The sequence below is a fragment of the Gorilla gorilla genome, chromosome 13, assembly GCF_029281585.2.
Source record: "Gorilla gorilla gorilla isolate KB3781 chromosome 13, NHGRI_mGorGor1-v2.1_pri, whole genome shotgun sequence".
NCBI classification, from domain to species: Eukaryota; Metazoa; Chordata; class Mammalia; order Primates; family Hominidae; genus Gorilla; species Gorilla gorilla.
Window position 1 is genome coordinate 30,996,570 of NC_073237.2, and position 16,414 is coordinate 31,012,983.

Sequence of the window (16,414 nt, forward strand, 5' to 3'; positions counted from 1 at the left end):
TAAAAAGACAAAAATTAGCCGGGTGTGGTGGTGGGCGCCTGTAATCCCAGCTACTTGGGAGGCTGAGGCAGGAGAAACGCTTGAACCCAGGAGGTGGAGGTTGCAGTGAGCCAAGATTGTATCATTGTACTCCAGCCTGGGCGACAAGAGCGAGACTCTGTCTCAAAAAAAAAAAAAAAAAAAAAAAAACTCGTATGGTCAGTGTTTACTGTGCATTCTCAACAGCCCAAAGGGGAAACCTGACTGTCCACCAACAAATGGTTAATGTGTACATACAAATCTCTCAATTCTCAATATACATGTGTACATACACTGTGAAATACACAGCGATTAAAAGGAATACTTTTTATACTTCCCCCAAATATGAAGCACTTTACTGTTTGATAGATGGATGAACCTTTAAAACATGCTAAATGAAATAAGCCAGATAAAAAAGGACAAGTATTGTATAATTTCACTTATATGAACTAAACTAGACAAATGCATTGAGGCAGAAACAGTACCAAAGGCTGAGGGGAAGGGAAGGAGAAGTTAATTGACAATGTTACAGGGCTTCTGTTTAGGGTGATGACATTTTGGAAATACAATAGTGGTTGCGTAACATCGTAAATAATGCCACTGAATTGCACAATTGTTTAGGAAAATTTGTTACATGTTTTACAATTAAAAATCCTAAGAACACTAAAAGAAAGTCATATTAGGTCGGTTGGTGCAAAAGTAATGTGCCATTACTTTTAATGGCAAAAACCGCAATTACTATTGCACTAACCTAATAGTTATATCCTGAAGAGGCAGAAACTGATAGGTTTGTCTGTGTAGTTTTTCAGCTTGTATTATTACTACCACTAACAGCCTCTGTTGAAACCTTCATTACTATGTAAGCAGCCATATTTAATTCTCAGAACAATATAATGAGGGAGAGCCTATGAAAAAACAAAGCCCCTTAAAACATTAACCAAGGTCATCATCCACAAAAATACAAGTTCCAGCACTAACTCTGCTTTCTCTGTGATGCTTCTCCTGCCCATTCATACTTGTAGGGAATAGGAGTAGAGGCCAATTATGTCGCTTGAGAGTGCTCTTGGAACAGTGGCAAATTTTCTGTACGTGAAATTAGCTTCTCAACTTTTTTGTACACACGGTACTGGTTCTTAACCTTGGCTACCATTGGAATTACCCGGGAAACATTAAAACACTCATCAGGTCCCACCCTCCAGGGATTCTGTATAACTCGGCTGGGTGTAGCCTAAGCATCAAAATGATTATGCGCAGCCAAGGTTGAAAGCCACCAACACTGACACATGGATTTAATATTAACCACTTGGAACAGAATACCACTGTTAAAATTGCCGTGGAAGGTTAAATAATGGGCAGCCCTTGCTATTGCAAGTTTGGTTTGTTTTTTTTTTGTTTTTGAGACCAAGTCTTGCTCTGTCACCCAGGCTGGAGTGCAGTGGCACAGTCTCAGCTCACTGCAACCTCTGCCTCCCGGGTTCCAGCTATTCTCCTGCCTCAGCCTCCTAGGTAGCTGGGACTACAGGCGTGTGCCACCATGCCCGGCTAATTTTGTATCCTTAGTAGAGACAGGGTGTCACCATGTTGGCCAGGCTGGTCTTGAACTCCTGACCTCGTGATCCACCCACCTCGGCCTCCCAAAGTGCTGGGATTACAGGCTTGAGCCACCGTGCCCGGCCTATTGTAAGTTTTAAACAACCTCAGACCAGGAAACTTCCTCACTTGGACATACACTTCATAGCAATTTCTTCTCTTAAAATAGTGGAAAATGAAGCTGTAAAAGCACAGTGAATGAGAACACTAGCAAGCCATGGCAATTTGAAAAATGTGATTTTAAGAGTCAGTCTTGCACCTTTATCATTTAAATTTGGTTATCTCAGCATGAAACTTCTGAGACTGACAGCAAGAATTAAAACACCTTTTGTATATGCGGAAACTACCCTGTAGTCTACCTGCTCTCAAATTTGAGCACGCTTGCTGGGCCCCACCACCAATTTCTGATTCTGTAGGTCTGGGATAGGACCTTAGAATGTGTCTATCAGGTGACACTTTAAGAACCACTGTTCTAGCACAAGCCAAAAGAAGTGACAGCAAAGACTGACATCCAGAATCCTCTAATTCAGTTCTCTCTACTCATCTCACTACCTGTGCTCTGCTTAGGTGAATGTGTTTGCAGCACGTGGAGAAACAACCCATGTATTCTTTGTCCCTGCCCAAACCTAAAGATTGAGGAGGAACTGACAGCAATATTGAGAGTGAGGCAAGAGAAAAAAAACCTAGCTTTGGAGTCACATCTGGTTTTCAATGCGAGCTTCGTGCAAGTTGGACTAAGTTAGGTGCCTCACGTCTGGAAACCTGTTTCTTCATGTGCATTTGCGCACCCTCATTACATTGTTCTGAGAATTAAATATGGCTGCTTACATAGCAATGAAGGGCTCAACAGAGGCTGTTAGTGGTAGTAATAATACATGCTGAAAAAAAAACAACTGGTGAAGAAGATACTGAATTGTACCTGAGATTTATACCATTTGCTGTTAAAAAAAAAAAAAAGCCATACTACCCCCAAATACCTCCGCGCAATATTTTCCAGTCATTAATTCAACAGCAGAATAGGGGATAGGACAAATGTCCTTATGCTCATGGAATTAATTTTAACGCCAGGTAGTTTAGCTTCTATGTTAAGTGCTAGAGAGCAGCATCCGTTAAATCTGGTGGCTGCAGCAGAGCACTTCCCTAGGAACCGACTGCACACGCCCAATTCAGAAGGAAGTGCGCACTGATTCCCGGCAGTCAACTCCCGTTCGCGCAGCCGCTGCCACCGGCCCTTAAGACGATGTGACCGCCAATTTTGTAACAGTGACGACACCCGACGTCTGCAGGCCCTGACAGTTGGCTCTAGCGGGTGCGCAGTCTCCCTACCTCCGGTAAGGGGCTCTACCGGCCCTGGACCCAAGATGGGACTCCTACCTCGCGCCCACCCGAAGCAGCGGCGCCCCAGATCCGGCCGTCCGCCTTGCGCGTGCGCGGCCCGACCCCGCCGCGGTCTGGCTGAGGGCGCTGGAGGGGAGCTGGGCTGTCCCAGACTTCAGTGCTGGAGGGACGGCCGCGTGGGGCTTCAGAAAGGCTAGGCGCCGAGGAGTGTAAGCAGCGTGTGCCCATTTAAAGACAAAATCAGTGTGTTTTTCAGGTTTGTACGAAATGAAGTTGTAGAAAGATTAACAAGGGTTACCTGGGAAAGGCAGATTTTCAACTTAGCGTTTACATGTTCACCCAGTGCATTATTTTATTTAAAAAGAAGAAAAATATATACTTAACGGCTCCTAATCCAGCTCTCTTTGCCTGGTCTCCCAAGACACCTATCATTTTGCCCGGCACATACCTTGCTGCTATGCCACGGTGGAGTCCCCGGTTAGGTTCCCTGTGCTTAGACCGCCCTCCAGTCCCTCCAGGAAGCCTTTCCCAACCCTTTCGCGTTAACTGCCCCGCCTCTCATCATCACAAAGGTAACTTGAGCTTTTATCAGTTTTAATTACTCCTTTTAATTTGCTCTTCTTCCCTATGTTTAGGCAGAAACGAGTCTTTTTTTAACCATATTCAGCACCTGGTGCCAGCAACAGAAATGCTCCATAAAAATTCCTAGAATAAACCAACACGTGCTGACTAGATTCTCCATCTTCATAAACGGTGGTACAAACTATGCACATCATAACTACCAGCTTCATGAGGTCAAGACTAAATCAAAAATTCTCAAGGATTTTTCTAAAAATTTTTTAGCATAAACTGTTTCCTCTAACTTAAACTTCTCTTAAGTGAACGTGTCTTTCCACTGGGATGACTGTCTACATGCTCAGGAATCCTGAATTCATGACTATGTTCAACTCCCATGACCATTTTTAAATCATCAAAATGGCAGCAAATGTCATTACCTGGACCAAAAAGCTGCAGGTTTTGTGGCAAATGGGAAATGTGTTATAGAATATGACTGGGAAAGAGGAATTTCTTAGTGCTGCCCAGAATTAATTCAGCAAACACTGAACATTACTACGTGCCACATATAGGATCATACTGCATTTCGGGTCACCATCAAAGGTAAATTACAAGGCTGGGCGCAGTGGCTCATGCCTGTAATCCCAGCACTTTGGGAGGCCAGGGCAGGCGGATCACCTGAGGTCAGGAGTTCAAGACCAGCCTGGCCAACATGGCGAAACCCCCCTCTACTAAAAATACAAAAATTAGCCAGGCATGGTGGCATGCGCCTGTAGTCCCAGCTACTTGGGAGGCTAAGGCAGGAGAATCGCTTGAACCTGGGAAGTGGAGGTTGCAGTTAGCTGAGATGGCACCACTGCACTCCAGCCTGGGCAACAGAGCAAGACTCCATCTCAGAAAAATGAAATAAATTTTTTAAAAAGGTAAATTACAAGACTGCAAAACTTTTTAAAAAAACCTTCCCCACTAGTTTGTACCTAATAAATGCTAACATTTAAAAGGGGCCACAAAAGGCCTGCAGAAATAAGAACTCACGTTCTTGAAAGTACTGCCTAGCATGGTATCTTCCTCATCATCAGAGGTGCTCTATACATCTTCAGTTGAAACGTGAAACAGACATCCATATGCAAAATATTTTCAAGGGTTTTGTTGGCTTTTACATGTTTTTCTTTAGATAACTGGTAATGATGCACATTACAAAGGAGACTTTTCTAAATCTCAAGTCCTTTGCTAATTTTTCTTTGGAACAACAGCACATTTTCAATGCCAAACCTTCTCCTACAACATACAAAGGGGAGATGCCAAAACTCTGAATTCTTGTAACGGATCCTGCAACTAGTTCTATCCAGAAGATGGAGACAATATTTCCTGGAGTTGACTGAACGTGTGAGAAGGCACAGCTCAGAAGGAGAGGAAGGCTGAGGGCAGTGAAATGAGAACCTATGCATCACCTGGCCTTTTTACATGTTAGTCTATCCTACTATCCCAGGAGTTCACTTCTGCTGTACTTGAGATTCAGGGATAATAATGTCACTCCTCCTCCCACATTCTAAGTAAATATGTTAACTAGATGAGCATTTATGTACATTTTAGAACAAAGTCTCCAGAAAGGTATAAAGTTTATTAACATCTTAAAAAAAAAAAAAAAAAAAAAGATGGGCCGGGCATGGTGGCTCACGCGGGTGATCCCAGCACTTTGGGAGGCCAAGGCGGGTGGATCCTTTGAGGTCAGGAGTTTGAGACCAGCCTGGCCAACATGGTGAAACCCCATCTCTACTAAAAATACAAAAAAATTAGCCAGGCATGGTGTTGCACACCTGTAGTCCCCAGCTACTCGGGAGGCTGAGGCAAGAGAATCGCTTGAACCTGGGAGGCGGAGGTTGCAGTGAACCAAGATCGTGCTGCTGCACTCCAGCCTGGGCAACAAGCAAAACTCCATCTCAAAAAAAAAAAAAAAGATGGAACAGAACACAGCTACTGAATATGATATAGTTCCTTATTTACAAGTTTTACTATGGGAGGGACATTTTCCTCAGCATTTCAAATAATCAAAGGAGTAGAATTTTTTTCTAGAAATATCAGTATTTCACTCTCCAGGTCGAAGATTAATGAAAACATTAAGTGACTGCACCAGTTAGAAGAAGATAAACTAATACCTTAAAAATATATAAAAAAAGAAAGGGTAGTTGCTACTTAAACATGAATTTTCACAAAATTATTCTGTGACTAATTCAGACAATCTATTTGCTTAGAAAAGCTGGCAAAAAAAAAAAAAAAAAAAAAGCACATTACATGAATATGCCTTCATTTAAGTACGTGCTTTCAAGCTGATTTAAAAAGAAAAGTTGAATTATGGTTTCCAGAGCTTTAGGAGTCCATCTTCACTGTAGGTAGCAATCAGGTTCTGATGAGGGTGATGTGCAATACCAATCACATCCTTCTCATGCACCTGGAACACGTAAAGCACAGGGTTAGGGTGTACAGATCTGCAATAAATCACTCTGATGAGGCTTCCAGATGTGGGTGGAAGGGAAAAAGAGATCTTGGGAGGCCACATATTCCAAATGGCATAGGAGAAAGATGGAGGAGAGTTTTCCAACTCACATCACATTGTGACATAATAATAAACTTTAGGCTGGGCGCAGTGGCTCATGTCTGTAATCCCAGTACTTTGGGAGGCAGAGGCGGGTGGATCACTTGAGGTCAGGAGTTCAAGACCAGCCGGGCCAACAGGGTGAAACCCCGTCTTCACTAAAGATACAAAAAATTAGCCAGGAGTGGTGGCACGTGCCTGCAGTCCCAGTTACTTGGGAGGCTGAGGCAGGAGAATCACTTGAAACCAGGAGGCAGAGGTTGTAGTGAGCCGAGATCACACCACTGCACTCCAGCCTGGGTGACAGAGTGAGACTCCCTCTCAAAATAAAATAAAATAAAATAAAAATAAACAAACTTATATAGTGTTAAGCCACTGAGATTTGGGGATCATCATAGCAGCTGACATTAATTTTACTTCTTGAATTTGACATGGAGCTAAATGTTTTAAAACAACATATTTTATACTGAGGGTCACATTGATAGCTCTGGAAAAGGCACATACTTCAGAGTTCAGAAAGACGCAAGTCTTACCATATTTCTTTAGATGAACTTAGTAAGTAATACTCACTGTCAAAGTTCTCTCCAGTTTGCCAGTGACTGTACTGAAACAGTAGAGCACAAAGTCCTCCCCTACACAGTAGATCCATTCACCACGGGGAGAGAGGGCACAGCAAACAAAGTCCCCACCTTCTCTTTTACCAGAACTGAAGCTTCTGACAATCTAGATCACACCACACCCCAAGACAAAAACATCAGGATTAGTAGCAGCTCAACCATGTGCAGCATTTTAAACTGACATTTTTACATTGTTATTTTGCACTTTGGTTTACTATCATTTGTAATTAGATCTCCAGTCCTGTTCATCATGTGCTAACTCCCCTTGCCTGGGAAATATTCAATAGATAAGTAATCTAAACTAAGTGGCAGACAAAAATTTAGAATTCATACATCCCACGTCACCAATCATGCCCTAAAGAGACATATTACCCTTAAGCAAATTTCATTGCCATACAAAAAACAATTTTCTAAATCAATATACCAGTATTTCTCAAAGCTTTCTGGATGTCTGCTCTCCAGTTTCCTCTAACAGAATGAGAAGCTTTCCCCATGCAGGATGACACTCAGTCTCTAAGACTTTGCTTGCTCTATTGATAACATTAAAATCATCATAAACCAAGCTGAGAGAAACCAATCTGAAAAGGCGAAAAGTTTACATACTATATGCTTCCATTTCTATACCATTTTCAAAATGACAAAATTATAATAATGGAAAACAGATCAGTGGTTGCCAAGGGTTAGGGCTTGGGATTAACTTGAAATTTAAAACATGATACCATTTACATTAGCAGCCCCAAAGTGAAAATACTTAGGTATAAATCTAACAAAATACATACAATATTTAAATGAGGAAAATTACAAAATTCTGATGAAGGATATCAAAGAACTACACAGAGATATTCTATGTTCATGAACAGGAAGACTCAATATGGTAAAGACGTCAGTTCTTCCCAACTTAATCTACAGATTTCATACAATCCCAATCAAAATCCCAGCAAATTATTTTGTGGATATTGACAACCCAATTCTAAAGCTTACGCAAAGAGGCAAAAGACCCAGAATAGCAAACTCAATGTTGAAAGAGAAGGACAAAGTTGGAGGGCTCACAATACCCAACTTCAAGATTTACTACAAATCTACAGTAATGAAGACAGTGTGGTACTGGATCAATGGAACAGGATACAAAGCCCAGAAATACACTCAACTGATTTTTGACAAAGTAGCAAAAGCAATATAATAGAGAAAAGATAGTGTTTTCAACAAGAGATGCCATAATTGGACACTTACATGTAAGAAAATGTATCTAGACACAATAAAATAAAGACCTTACAGTCTTCACAAAAATTAACTCAAAATGGATCACAGACCTAAATGTAAAACTCAAAACTGTACATAAAACTCTTAGAGGATAACAAAAAAGAAAATCTAGATGATCTTGAGTTTAATGACTTTTTAGATACAACTCCTAAGACATGATCCATGAAATAACTGATAAGCTAGACTTCATTAAAATTAAAATTTTCTACTCTGTAAAAGCCACTGTCAAGCAAATGAGGCCAGATGCAGTGGCTCATGCCTGTAATCCTAGCACTCTGGGAGGCTAAGGTGGGAGGATCACTTGAGGCCAGGAGTTTGAGACCAGCCTCAGCAACATGGCATGACCCCATTTCCACACACACACACACACACAAAAGTCGGGCATGGTGGCACGTGCCTGTAGTCCCAGCCACTTAGAAGACTGAGGCCGGAAGATTTCTTGAGCCCAGGAGCTCAAGGATGCAGTGAGCTATGATCATGCCACTGCACTCCAGCCTGGGCAATGGAGCAAGACCCTGCCTCGAAAACAAAAAAGGAAGAAAATGAAAAGACAAGCCATGGACTGGGAGAAAATATCTGTAAAAACTTGATTTGATAAAGAACTATTATCCAAAATATACAAAAAACTCTTAAAACTCAACAGTAAGACAACAACCCAATTGAAAAATGAGTCAAATACCTGAAACAGACACCTCACCAGAAGTATAGAGATGACAAATGAGCATATGAAAAGATTTCCACATGTGGAAATGCAAATTAAAATGAGATACCACTACACACCTATTATCTGAATGGCCAACATCCAGAACACTGACCACACTCAATGCTGGTGAGGATGTGGAGTAACAGGAACTCTCTCATTCACCAAGGGTGAGAATACAAAAGGATACATCCATTTTGGAACAGTTTGATAGTTTCTTACAACTAAACATACTTTACCATACAATCCAGTAATCACACTACTTAGCATTTACCCAAAGAAATAGAAAACATATTCACACAAAAATCTGCACATGGACGTTTATAGCAGCTTTACTCATAATTGCCAAAACTTGGAAGCAACCAAGATGTCCTTCGGTAGATGACTGGATAAATAAATGTTATTAAGCACTTAAAAAAAAAAAAAAAGCCAGGTGTGGTGGCTCAGGCCTGTAATCCCAGCACTTTGGGAAGCTGAGGCGAGTGCATCACGAGGTCAGGAGTTCAAGACCAGCCTGGCCAAGATGGTGCAACCCTGTCTCTACTAAAAATACAAAAATTAGCAGGGTGCAGTGGGAGGCACCTGTAATCCCAGCTACTCGGGAGGCTGAGGCAGGAGAATCGCTCGAACCCGGGGGCCGGAGGTTGCAGTGAGCTGAGATCGCGCCACTGCACTCCAGCCTGGGGGAGAAGGTGAGACTCCATCTCAAAAAAAATAAATAAAAAATAAGCTATCAAACCATGAAAAAACAAGGAGAAAAATGCATCTTATTAAGAAGTCAAAATGAAAAAGTTACATACTTTATGTTTCCAACTACATAACTTCCTAGAAAAGGCAAAACTATGGAGACAGAAAAAGATCAGTGGTTGCCGGAAGTTAGTGGGGAGGGAGGAAGAATAAAAAGGGCACAGAGAATTTCTGGGAAGTGAAACTACTCTGTACAATTCTCTAATGGTAGACACCTGCCATTATACATTTGTCCAAACCTACAGAACATACAACACCAAGAGTGAATCCTAATGTAAACTATGGCCTTTGTGTGTTAATGATGTACCAAATGCAGGTTCATCAGTTGTAACAAACGTACCACTCTGGCACGAGATACTGATAGTGGGGAAGGCTGTGCCCGTTGGGGGGACAGAGGAAATATGGGAACCGTCCGTATTTTCTGCTCAATTTTGCTGTGAACCTAAAACTACTCTTAGAAGTCTATTTTTTAAAAAACAACAAATTATGACAATGGAAAACTCATCAGTAGTTGCCAGGGGCTAGGGTTATGGGGAAGACGTGACTATAAAGATGTAGCATGAGAGTTTCTTTGGGAATAAAACCATTCTGTATCCTGGCCAGGCGCAGTGGCTCACGCCTGTAATCCCAGCACTTTCGGAGGCCGAGGCAGGTGGATCACCTGAGGTCAGGAGTTCGAGACCAGCCTGACCAACTTGGAGTGACCCCGTCTCTACTAGAAATCCCAGCTACTCGGGAGGCTGAGGCAGGAGAATCGCTTGAACCCGGGAGGCGGAGGTTACAGTGAGCCGAGATCACGCCATTGCACTTCAGCCTGGGCAACAAGAGCAAAACTCCATCTCAAAAAAAAAAAAAAAAAAAAAAAAAAAAGTTCTGTATCCTGATTGTAATAGTGGTTACATGACTCTATACATGTAATGAAACTTTACAGAATGATTATATCCCTGCTTAAAAATAAATAAATAAAAAGAATGCATGTAAAAACTGGTTATATCTAAATAAGATCTGTAATAGAGTTAATAACTGTACCAATGTCAATTTCCTAGTTCTGATCATTGTATTATTATTATATAAGATGTTATCATTGGAGGAATTTGAAGAGCGAAACACAGGAACTCTTCTGTACTATTTTTGCAACTCTATGTGAATCTAAAATTATTTTTTCAAAATAAAGTATTTTAAAAAGTCAAGCACAGAACTGTGAAGTGTGCTCAGCAGAGGCACTGGGCAGCTGTAGCTATTATGCAGTGGCCCAAAAGATACTGCGGACCAGCCATCTCAGCTATGGATTCGGAACTACTACTCCATCAGTTACAGAACTCAAAGAATGGAAAGAGAGTACTACACACCAGCCCCTGGGTCTTCTCTATGGTCAGCAAGATCCCCAAGTGTCCAGGCCAATAATCCAATAGCACTACCATACATACCTAGGGCTTGAGTCCTCAAACTTGATGCTTCTGACACCCCCAGTGCTACTTCACAGTCCACAAAAGTGAGATTCCTTGAGAACCTTGCAGGTTTTCTGATTAAAAATACACTGAGGACACTGCTGCTGCCCTTCTCCTATTAGTGTTCCACTTTAGATCGTGGTAGCTAGGAAATGTCCTGAGTTGGTAATCCATACTACACTGTATCCCCCTAACTCAGACAAACATTGTTATCTTAAAATCTTCAGTGAGGTTCTGAAGGAGGCTTAAAGACAGATAGGAGCTTCATTTATCCAAAGGATGAAAGTGCTTAATATACAAACATCCAGGGGAAAGGAGATCACTTTTGAAATACCAAAGAGATGTTTTACGGAGCTATAAATAAATCTGAAAAACAAATACAGCTTACACGGTTTACAGAGAAATGAACCCAAATTTGGTTATTGGGATGGTGGGCCTGGACCAGGAAGTGATTTGGGAATGGCCCACAGGTCCTGTGCAAGGGTACGTTCTGAACACTCACCTGCCCCTGCATGTTCATGATGACCACCGTGTTTGATCTGTTGCACACCACAAAGTGCTCAGGGTTTTTAGGAAGTAGAATCACACTGTTGACGGTAATATCTGTCCCTGCGGTGCTGCCCAGGGATTTAAAGGTATTTGAACATTCTGTGGTCTTCATATTCCAGATCTACCACACAGAAATTTAAGTTATAAACCTTTTTTAGGTATAAAAATTTCTAAAGTTTTAGGGTTTAAAATATTAACAGTTTACTAAAAAAGAATAGAAATGATTCAGGGGAAAAAAGTTTCTTACTTGATTTTAGGTCCAATCAAATATCCAGCACTGCCATATTATACAGTTTTCCCTCGGTATCTGTGAGGAATTGGTTCCAGGATCCCCTTTAGATACCAAAATCCAAGGATACTCAAGTCCCATACATAAAATGATGTATTTGCATATAAACTATGCACATCCTCCTGTATGCTTTAAATCATCTCTAGATTACTTATAATACCTAATACAATGCCCACACACCACTTCCTTTGTATGGATTCAATGTAGTACTTGGCATGGGGCAGATTTAAGTTTTGCTTTTTAGAATTTTGTGTTATTTTCTTTTTTTCCCCCAAATATTTTCAATTTGTGATTGGTTGAATCCATGTTCCGGATACAGAGGACCAACTGTAATAGAGTAAGCATTCATCATGTATTTGTTGATTTATTGGCAAAGCCAAAGTCACAAACTAAAACTTAAAAACTTTAAAAAATCTATGATCTTTTCTCATACATTTTTTCCTTAGCCAATAGAGCTCTCTCTCTTTAAAATTAGTTGTTTGTCAACACTGCTACTGTCATAAACAACCAGAAAGCTACCCTTGTCTGGATATCAAAACCAAACAGGGGGTCGGCCATGGTGGCTCACGCCTGTAATGTCAGCACTTTGGGAAGCCAAGGCGGGTGGATCACTTGAGGCCAGGAGTTCAAGACCAGCCTGGGCAATATAGTGCGATCTTGTCTCTATTTAAAATAATTAAAATAAAATACAAACAAACAAAACAAAAACTGCTTTTCTTTTTTTTTTTTTTTTTAAAGAGATGAGATCTCGCTATTTTGCCCTATTGCCTCTGCTGGCATTAAACTCCTGAGTTCAAGCGATCCTCTCACTTCAGCCTCCTGAGTACGGGACTACAGGCAGGTGCCAATAAGCCTGGCTCAAATAGAGGCTTTTTAGCTTGAGACTCTATCCTGAGATTTTGATGTGGTAGGTCTAGGGTGAGGCATAGGCATTTTTTAAAAAGCTACAAATGATTCCAATGTACAGTTTATACTGACAATGACTGAAGAGAAGTCACAATGTTAGCACACACACATGAGGAACTTTGAAGTGGAAGCTACTCTTGGCCACTTGTATTACTTTGCCCGGTCTATGTTTTCACCTTATCCTTCTGGGTTCTATGAACTGAAAGGGTTAAATCAGGTAGCACAGAAATCTGAGATGTGCTTAGAGAAGGGATGGATCAAACATTAAATAGCATTGTCCTGATACCACTCAATTCATCAGGTACAAAGTCTCTAAGGCATGGACTCTGCTGTGTTTCCCCTGTGCCTTCCATGGAGCTTGGCACAAAGCAGATGTTGAATAAATACCCATAAACAGGAGAAAACAGTTGCCCTGGTGTCAACACTGTTATCGCCTGCCCTAATCTCCTCTGAAGCCCAGTTGCTTAGAAGAAAAAATGAACATTTCAGGAATTAAGAACGCTAAGGCTTCCAGTGTTTTCCATTCAAAAGGTCAGTGACACGCTTTGCCCCACTCACTGCAGAACTAAGGGGGAAAGACCACAAAATAAGGAACCTTAGATAAGCCATCTTCCAGTGGCATTTACAAGTTGTGAGGCCCATATGCATAGCATGAGAGCAAATCCCATGACTGAAGTACTAACAGCTCTGTGTGATTTCCCCATACATCCCAAGGGAGCATACATCTCCTGCCTTCGGGTTCCCAGTTCGATTTCCAATCATGAACAGCAATTTCAGACGGTGGTCTGACATATATACATATATATATATATATATACATATATATATATACACACATACATTTATTGATTGACTGAGACAGGTTCTTGCTCTGTTGCCCAGGCTGAAGTACAGTGGTGAGAAAATTGCTCAATGCAGCCTCAAACTCATGGGTTCGAGTGATCCTTTCACCTCAGCCTCCCAAGTAGCTAGGAATACAGGTATACGCCACCACCCCTGGCTGTCTGAATTTTAGATACTTAAATATGTATCTAAAATATCTAGATATTTGTATTAAAATGTTTTATTAAAATGTCTAGATCTTCTGCCACAAAGTACTCACTCATATAAGACAATTCAAAAAGATTAGGTCCAGAATGTAAATAGAGTGTCTCAAAGATCTCTAATAATTTTCTATTTGGGTTTCTCATATCTTTTCTAGGAAATGAGAACCTCTCTTCAAATAACTAAATCTTTAAAGGTACTGAAGATCCATTACTTTCAGCAAATTACTTATTAAATAACTATCTAGGAGAAGGCTTAGTTTTACTCAACACCTCTCCTATTCCTCTATAAATGCTACTAGGAAGGCCCTAAATCTGGGGACCAGGAGTGCAGTGAGGCTGTGCAACAAAAAAGAGATCTATTTATTAGGCCACTGAGACTTTCGTGAATTTGACTGTTAGCAGGTGGACCATACCTATGGCAAAACAGATTTAACCACCATGTGTATCTGTGAATGGGGGATGGCTTAAGTTTAGGACTCTTCACCCTTCCTCTTTTCCTACACATGATAAAGTTTGTTTGGATTGAAAAGGTTTGAGATTGGGGTCCCAAGGCCAATGGGAATTACCCACAGAATACTGTTGTTGTCTCAGACTCACCTCAATTACGGCTAAAATAGCCAGGAAAGAGGTTTACTACAGCACAATCATTCCCATTATCACCACTGAAAACTCCTCAAAGGACAAAGATGGGGTAGACATCCCAAAATAAACTGATAGCAAATACTTAACCTTTACAGTGCCATCAGAGGATGCACTAATAATGTAATGTCCATCTTGTGTAAATGTTGCTTCGTTAACAAAGGAGGAATGGCCACGAAATTCCTTCAGGGTTTTCCCAGATTTTAAACCATGAATTCTACCAAATGAAAGTAAATGAAAAGAACAATAAATATTTAATATCTTATGGTTGTGACCAATGATTGAATGCATTTTAGATAAATTACAGAAGCTCATGTTATAATATTAAGTGAAGAGGGCTATGTGATTGTGTATACGGTGTAATTTTCACTATATCAAACAATCAAACAAAAGCTTTGCAAAGAAAGAGGCTGGAAGAAAATATGCCAGTAATACCACAAGCTTCTGTTCAGGGATAGACCTCTAAAAAACAGGTTAACAGGAGATTGAGATCGGTGGGTCTCAGCTGGGTCCTTTAGAGTATAACAGACCCTCTAAAGTGATTATGATGCAGGTAGGTCCATAAGACCATACTCTGAGAAACATGAATCACTGCTACCCCCTTTCAAATGTCTCTTCTGGGTAAAAACTCAAATGACACAACAACAAGTGTCAGTTGTACTTTGGGGACATAAGGTCTCACATACCTTCCCTCTCCATATCACATCATCATGGTAAAAGCATAAGGAATCACTAGTACCTCCCTCCATGGCCTCATTATATCAAACTCAAGTGAGAGCAGTTTTGGGATTTTTACTTACCTAATTGTCTGGTCAAAAGAAGCACTAAGGATCTGACTGCTATCCTTAGAAAAGCTTAGACAGGTGACACCCTTACTGTGTGCCCTCTCAAATCTCCTTAAACATTGTCCACTCTGAATCTTCCACACCTTTATTTGAAAAAAAAAAAGAATTAAAAAAACCTTGTAAAGTGTCCTACTATTAATAGCCCACAGAGCCAAGCAAGATGCAATGCTCACTAAGGTACTGAAACAGCATTAAAAATGCATGCTAATAGCTGAATATGATGTCTGGTTCACATAGTACAATGGTAACTGAATCCTTTGAAACTTAAAACTCTTTCCTTGTAAATTATTAAAACAAAAATATAGACTCTAAGTTCACTCAGCAGAGACCATTTCTGCAATTTCTGTAGCCCAGGATGTATTTCTAGCATTAAATACAAACCACAACAAATTGGCTATTAGACCATCCCCTTAAAAAAAAAGTCAGTTATTTTGATTTTTATACAGCAAGCCAGGGTGGTACAATAGAAAGGGCATAAGCAGATATGAACTAAAGTCCCAGATCTATCACTTACCAAGTATGTGACCTTTTTTTTTTTTTTTTTTGTATGTGACCTTAAATATGTTATTGGATCACCCAGACAGAGTTACTAAGATTACATAAGAAAAAGTAAAGTGATTAGCATAAAGCTGATGCTCAATAATCAGTAGCTATTATTATGCTGAATATCATATGTAGGACACTACCCCATAGCAGAACATTCAAAATGTCTACATATGAGAGGCTGTGGCACTAATCCATACCTTGATTTTTCCATCTTGGGCCCCAGTTGCTAACATTTCTGTATCTCTGCTGAAACACATGCAGAGGACAGCATCATCCATCATCATAAAGTTATCTTGGGCCTGGTACTTAAGATCCTAAAGAAACAATGGTTAGCAGTTATCAAAATAACACAAAGCCAAGACCCCAGTTCTCTACAAACTCACAAAAACCAGGGCAATGGATTGCACCTACTCTAAACCCCCAAAGTAAACAGAAGTGCCGTGCATACACGTTCCTAGTAAGTAACTAGTTCCTAGTGATATTGCTGGGGATAAATAATTTTATACAATTCAAATTAGTATTATAAAAAATACCCACATACTACTCTAGATCTTTTGCTTACTGATTTTTTTCTAGGCAAAATTTCTCTAGTTTCATATTTTACATCTTTAATAAATCTGAATTTACCTATTTTTGTATGATGTGGGAAACTAAACTAATTTTTTCCAAATGATCAGCTACCTTTCCTGAAACACTTTACTGACTAATCTATTTATTTGTGATGCTTC

At 40.4% G+C, this 16,414-nt stretch overlaps 1 protein-coding gene across 1 annotated transcript in view; it reads right to left on the reverse strand.

The window, feature by feature from the left end:
- Nucleotides 1-428: 428 nt before the first annotated feature.
- The window catches only part of SMU1 (SMU1 DNA replication regulator and spliceosomal factor), a 34,963-nt gene continuing 18,977 nt past the window's right edge, over nt 429-16,414 (reverse strand). The window contains exons 7-12 of the mRNA XM_004047920.5: nt 15,884-16,000; nt 15,096-15,223; nt 14,386-14,512; nt 11,369-11,536; nt 6,665-6,817; nt 429-5,950 (exon numbers count right to left, since the gene is read on the reverse strand). Coding sequence (XP_004047968.1) covers nt 5,852-5,950; nt 6,665-6,817; nt 11,369-11,536; nt 14,386-14,512; nt 15,096-15,223; nt 15,884-16,000 — 792 coding nt within the window. The 3' untranslated portion in view covers nt 429-5,851. The remainder of the gene's footprint in view (nt 5,951-6,664; nt 6,818-11,368; nt 11,537-14,385; nt 14,513-15,095; nt 15,224-15,883; nt 16,001-16,414) is intronic.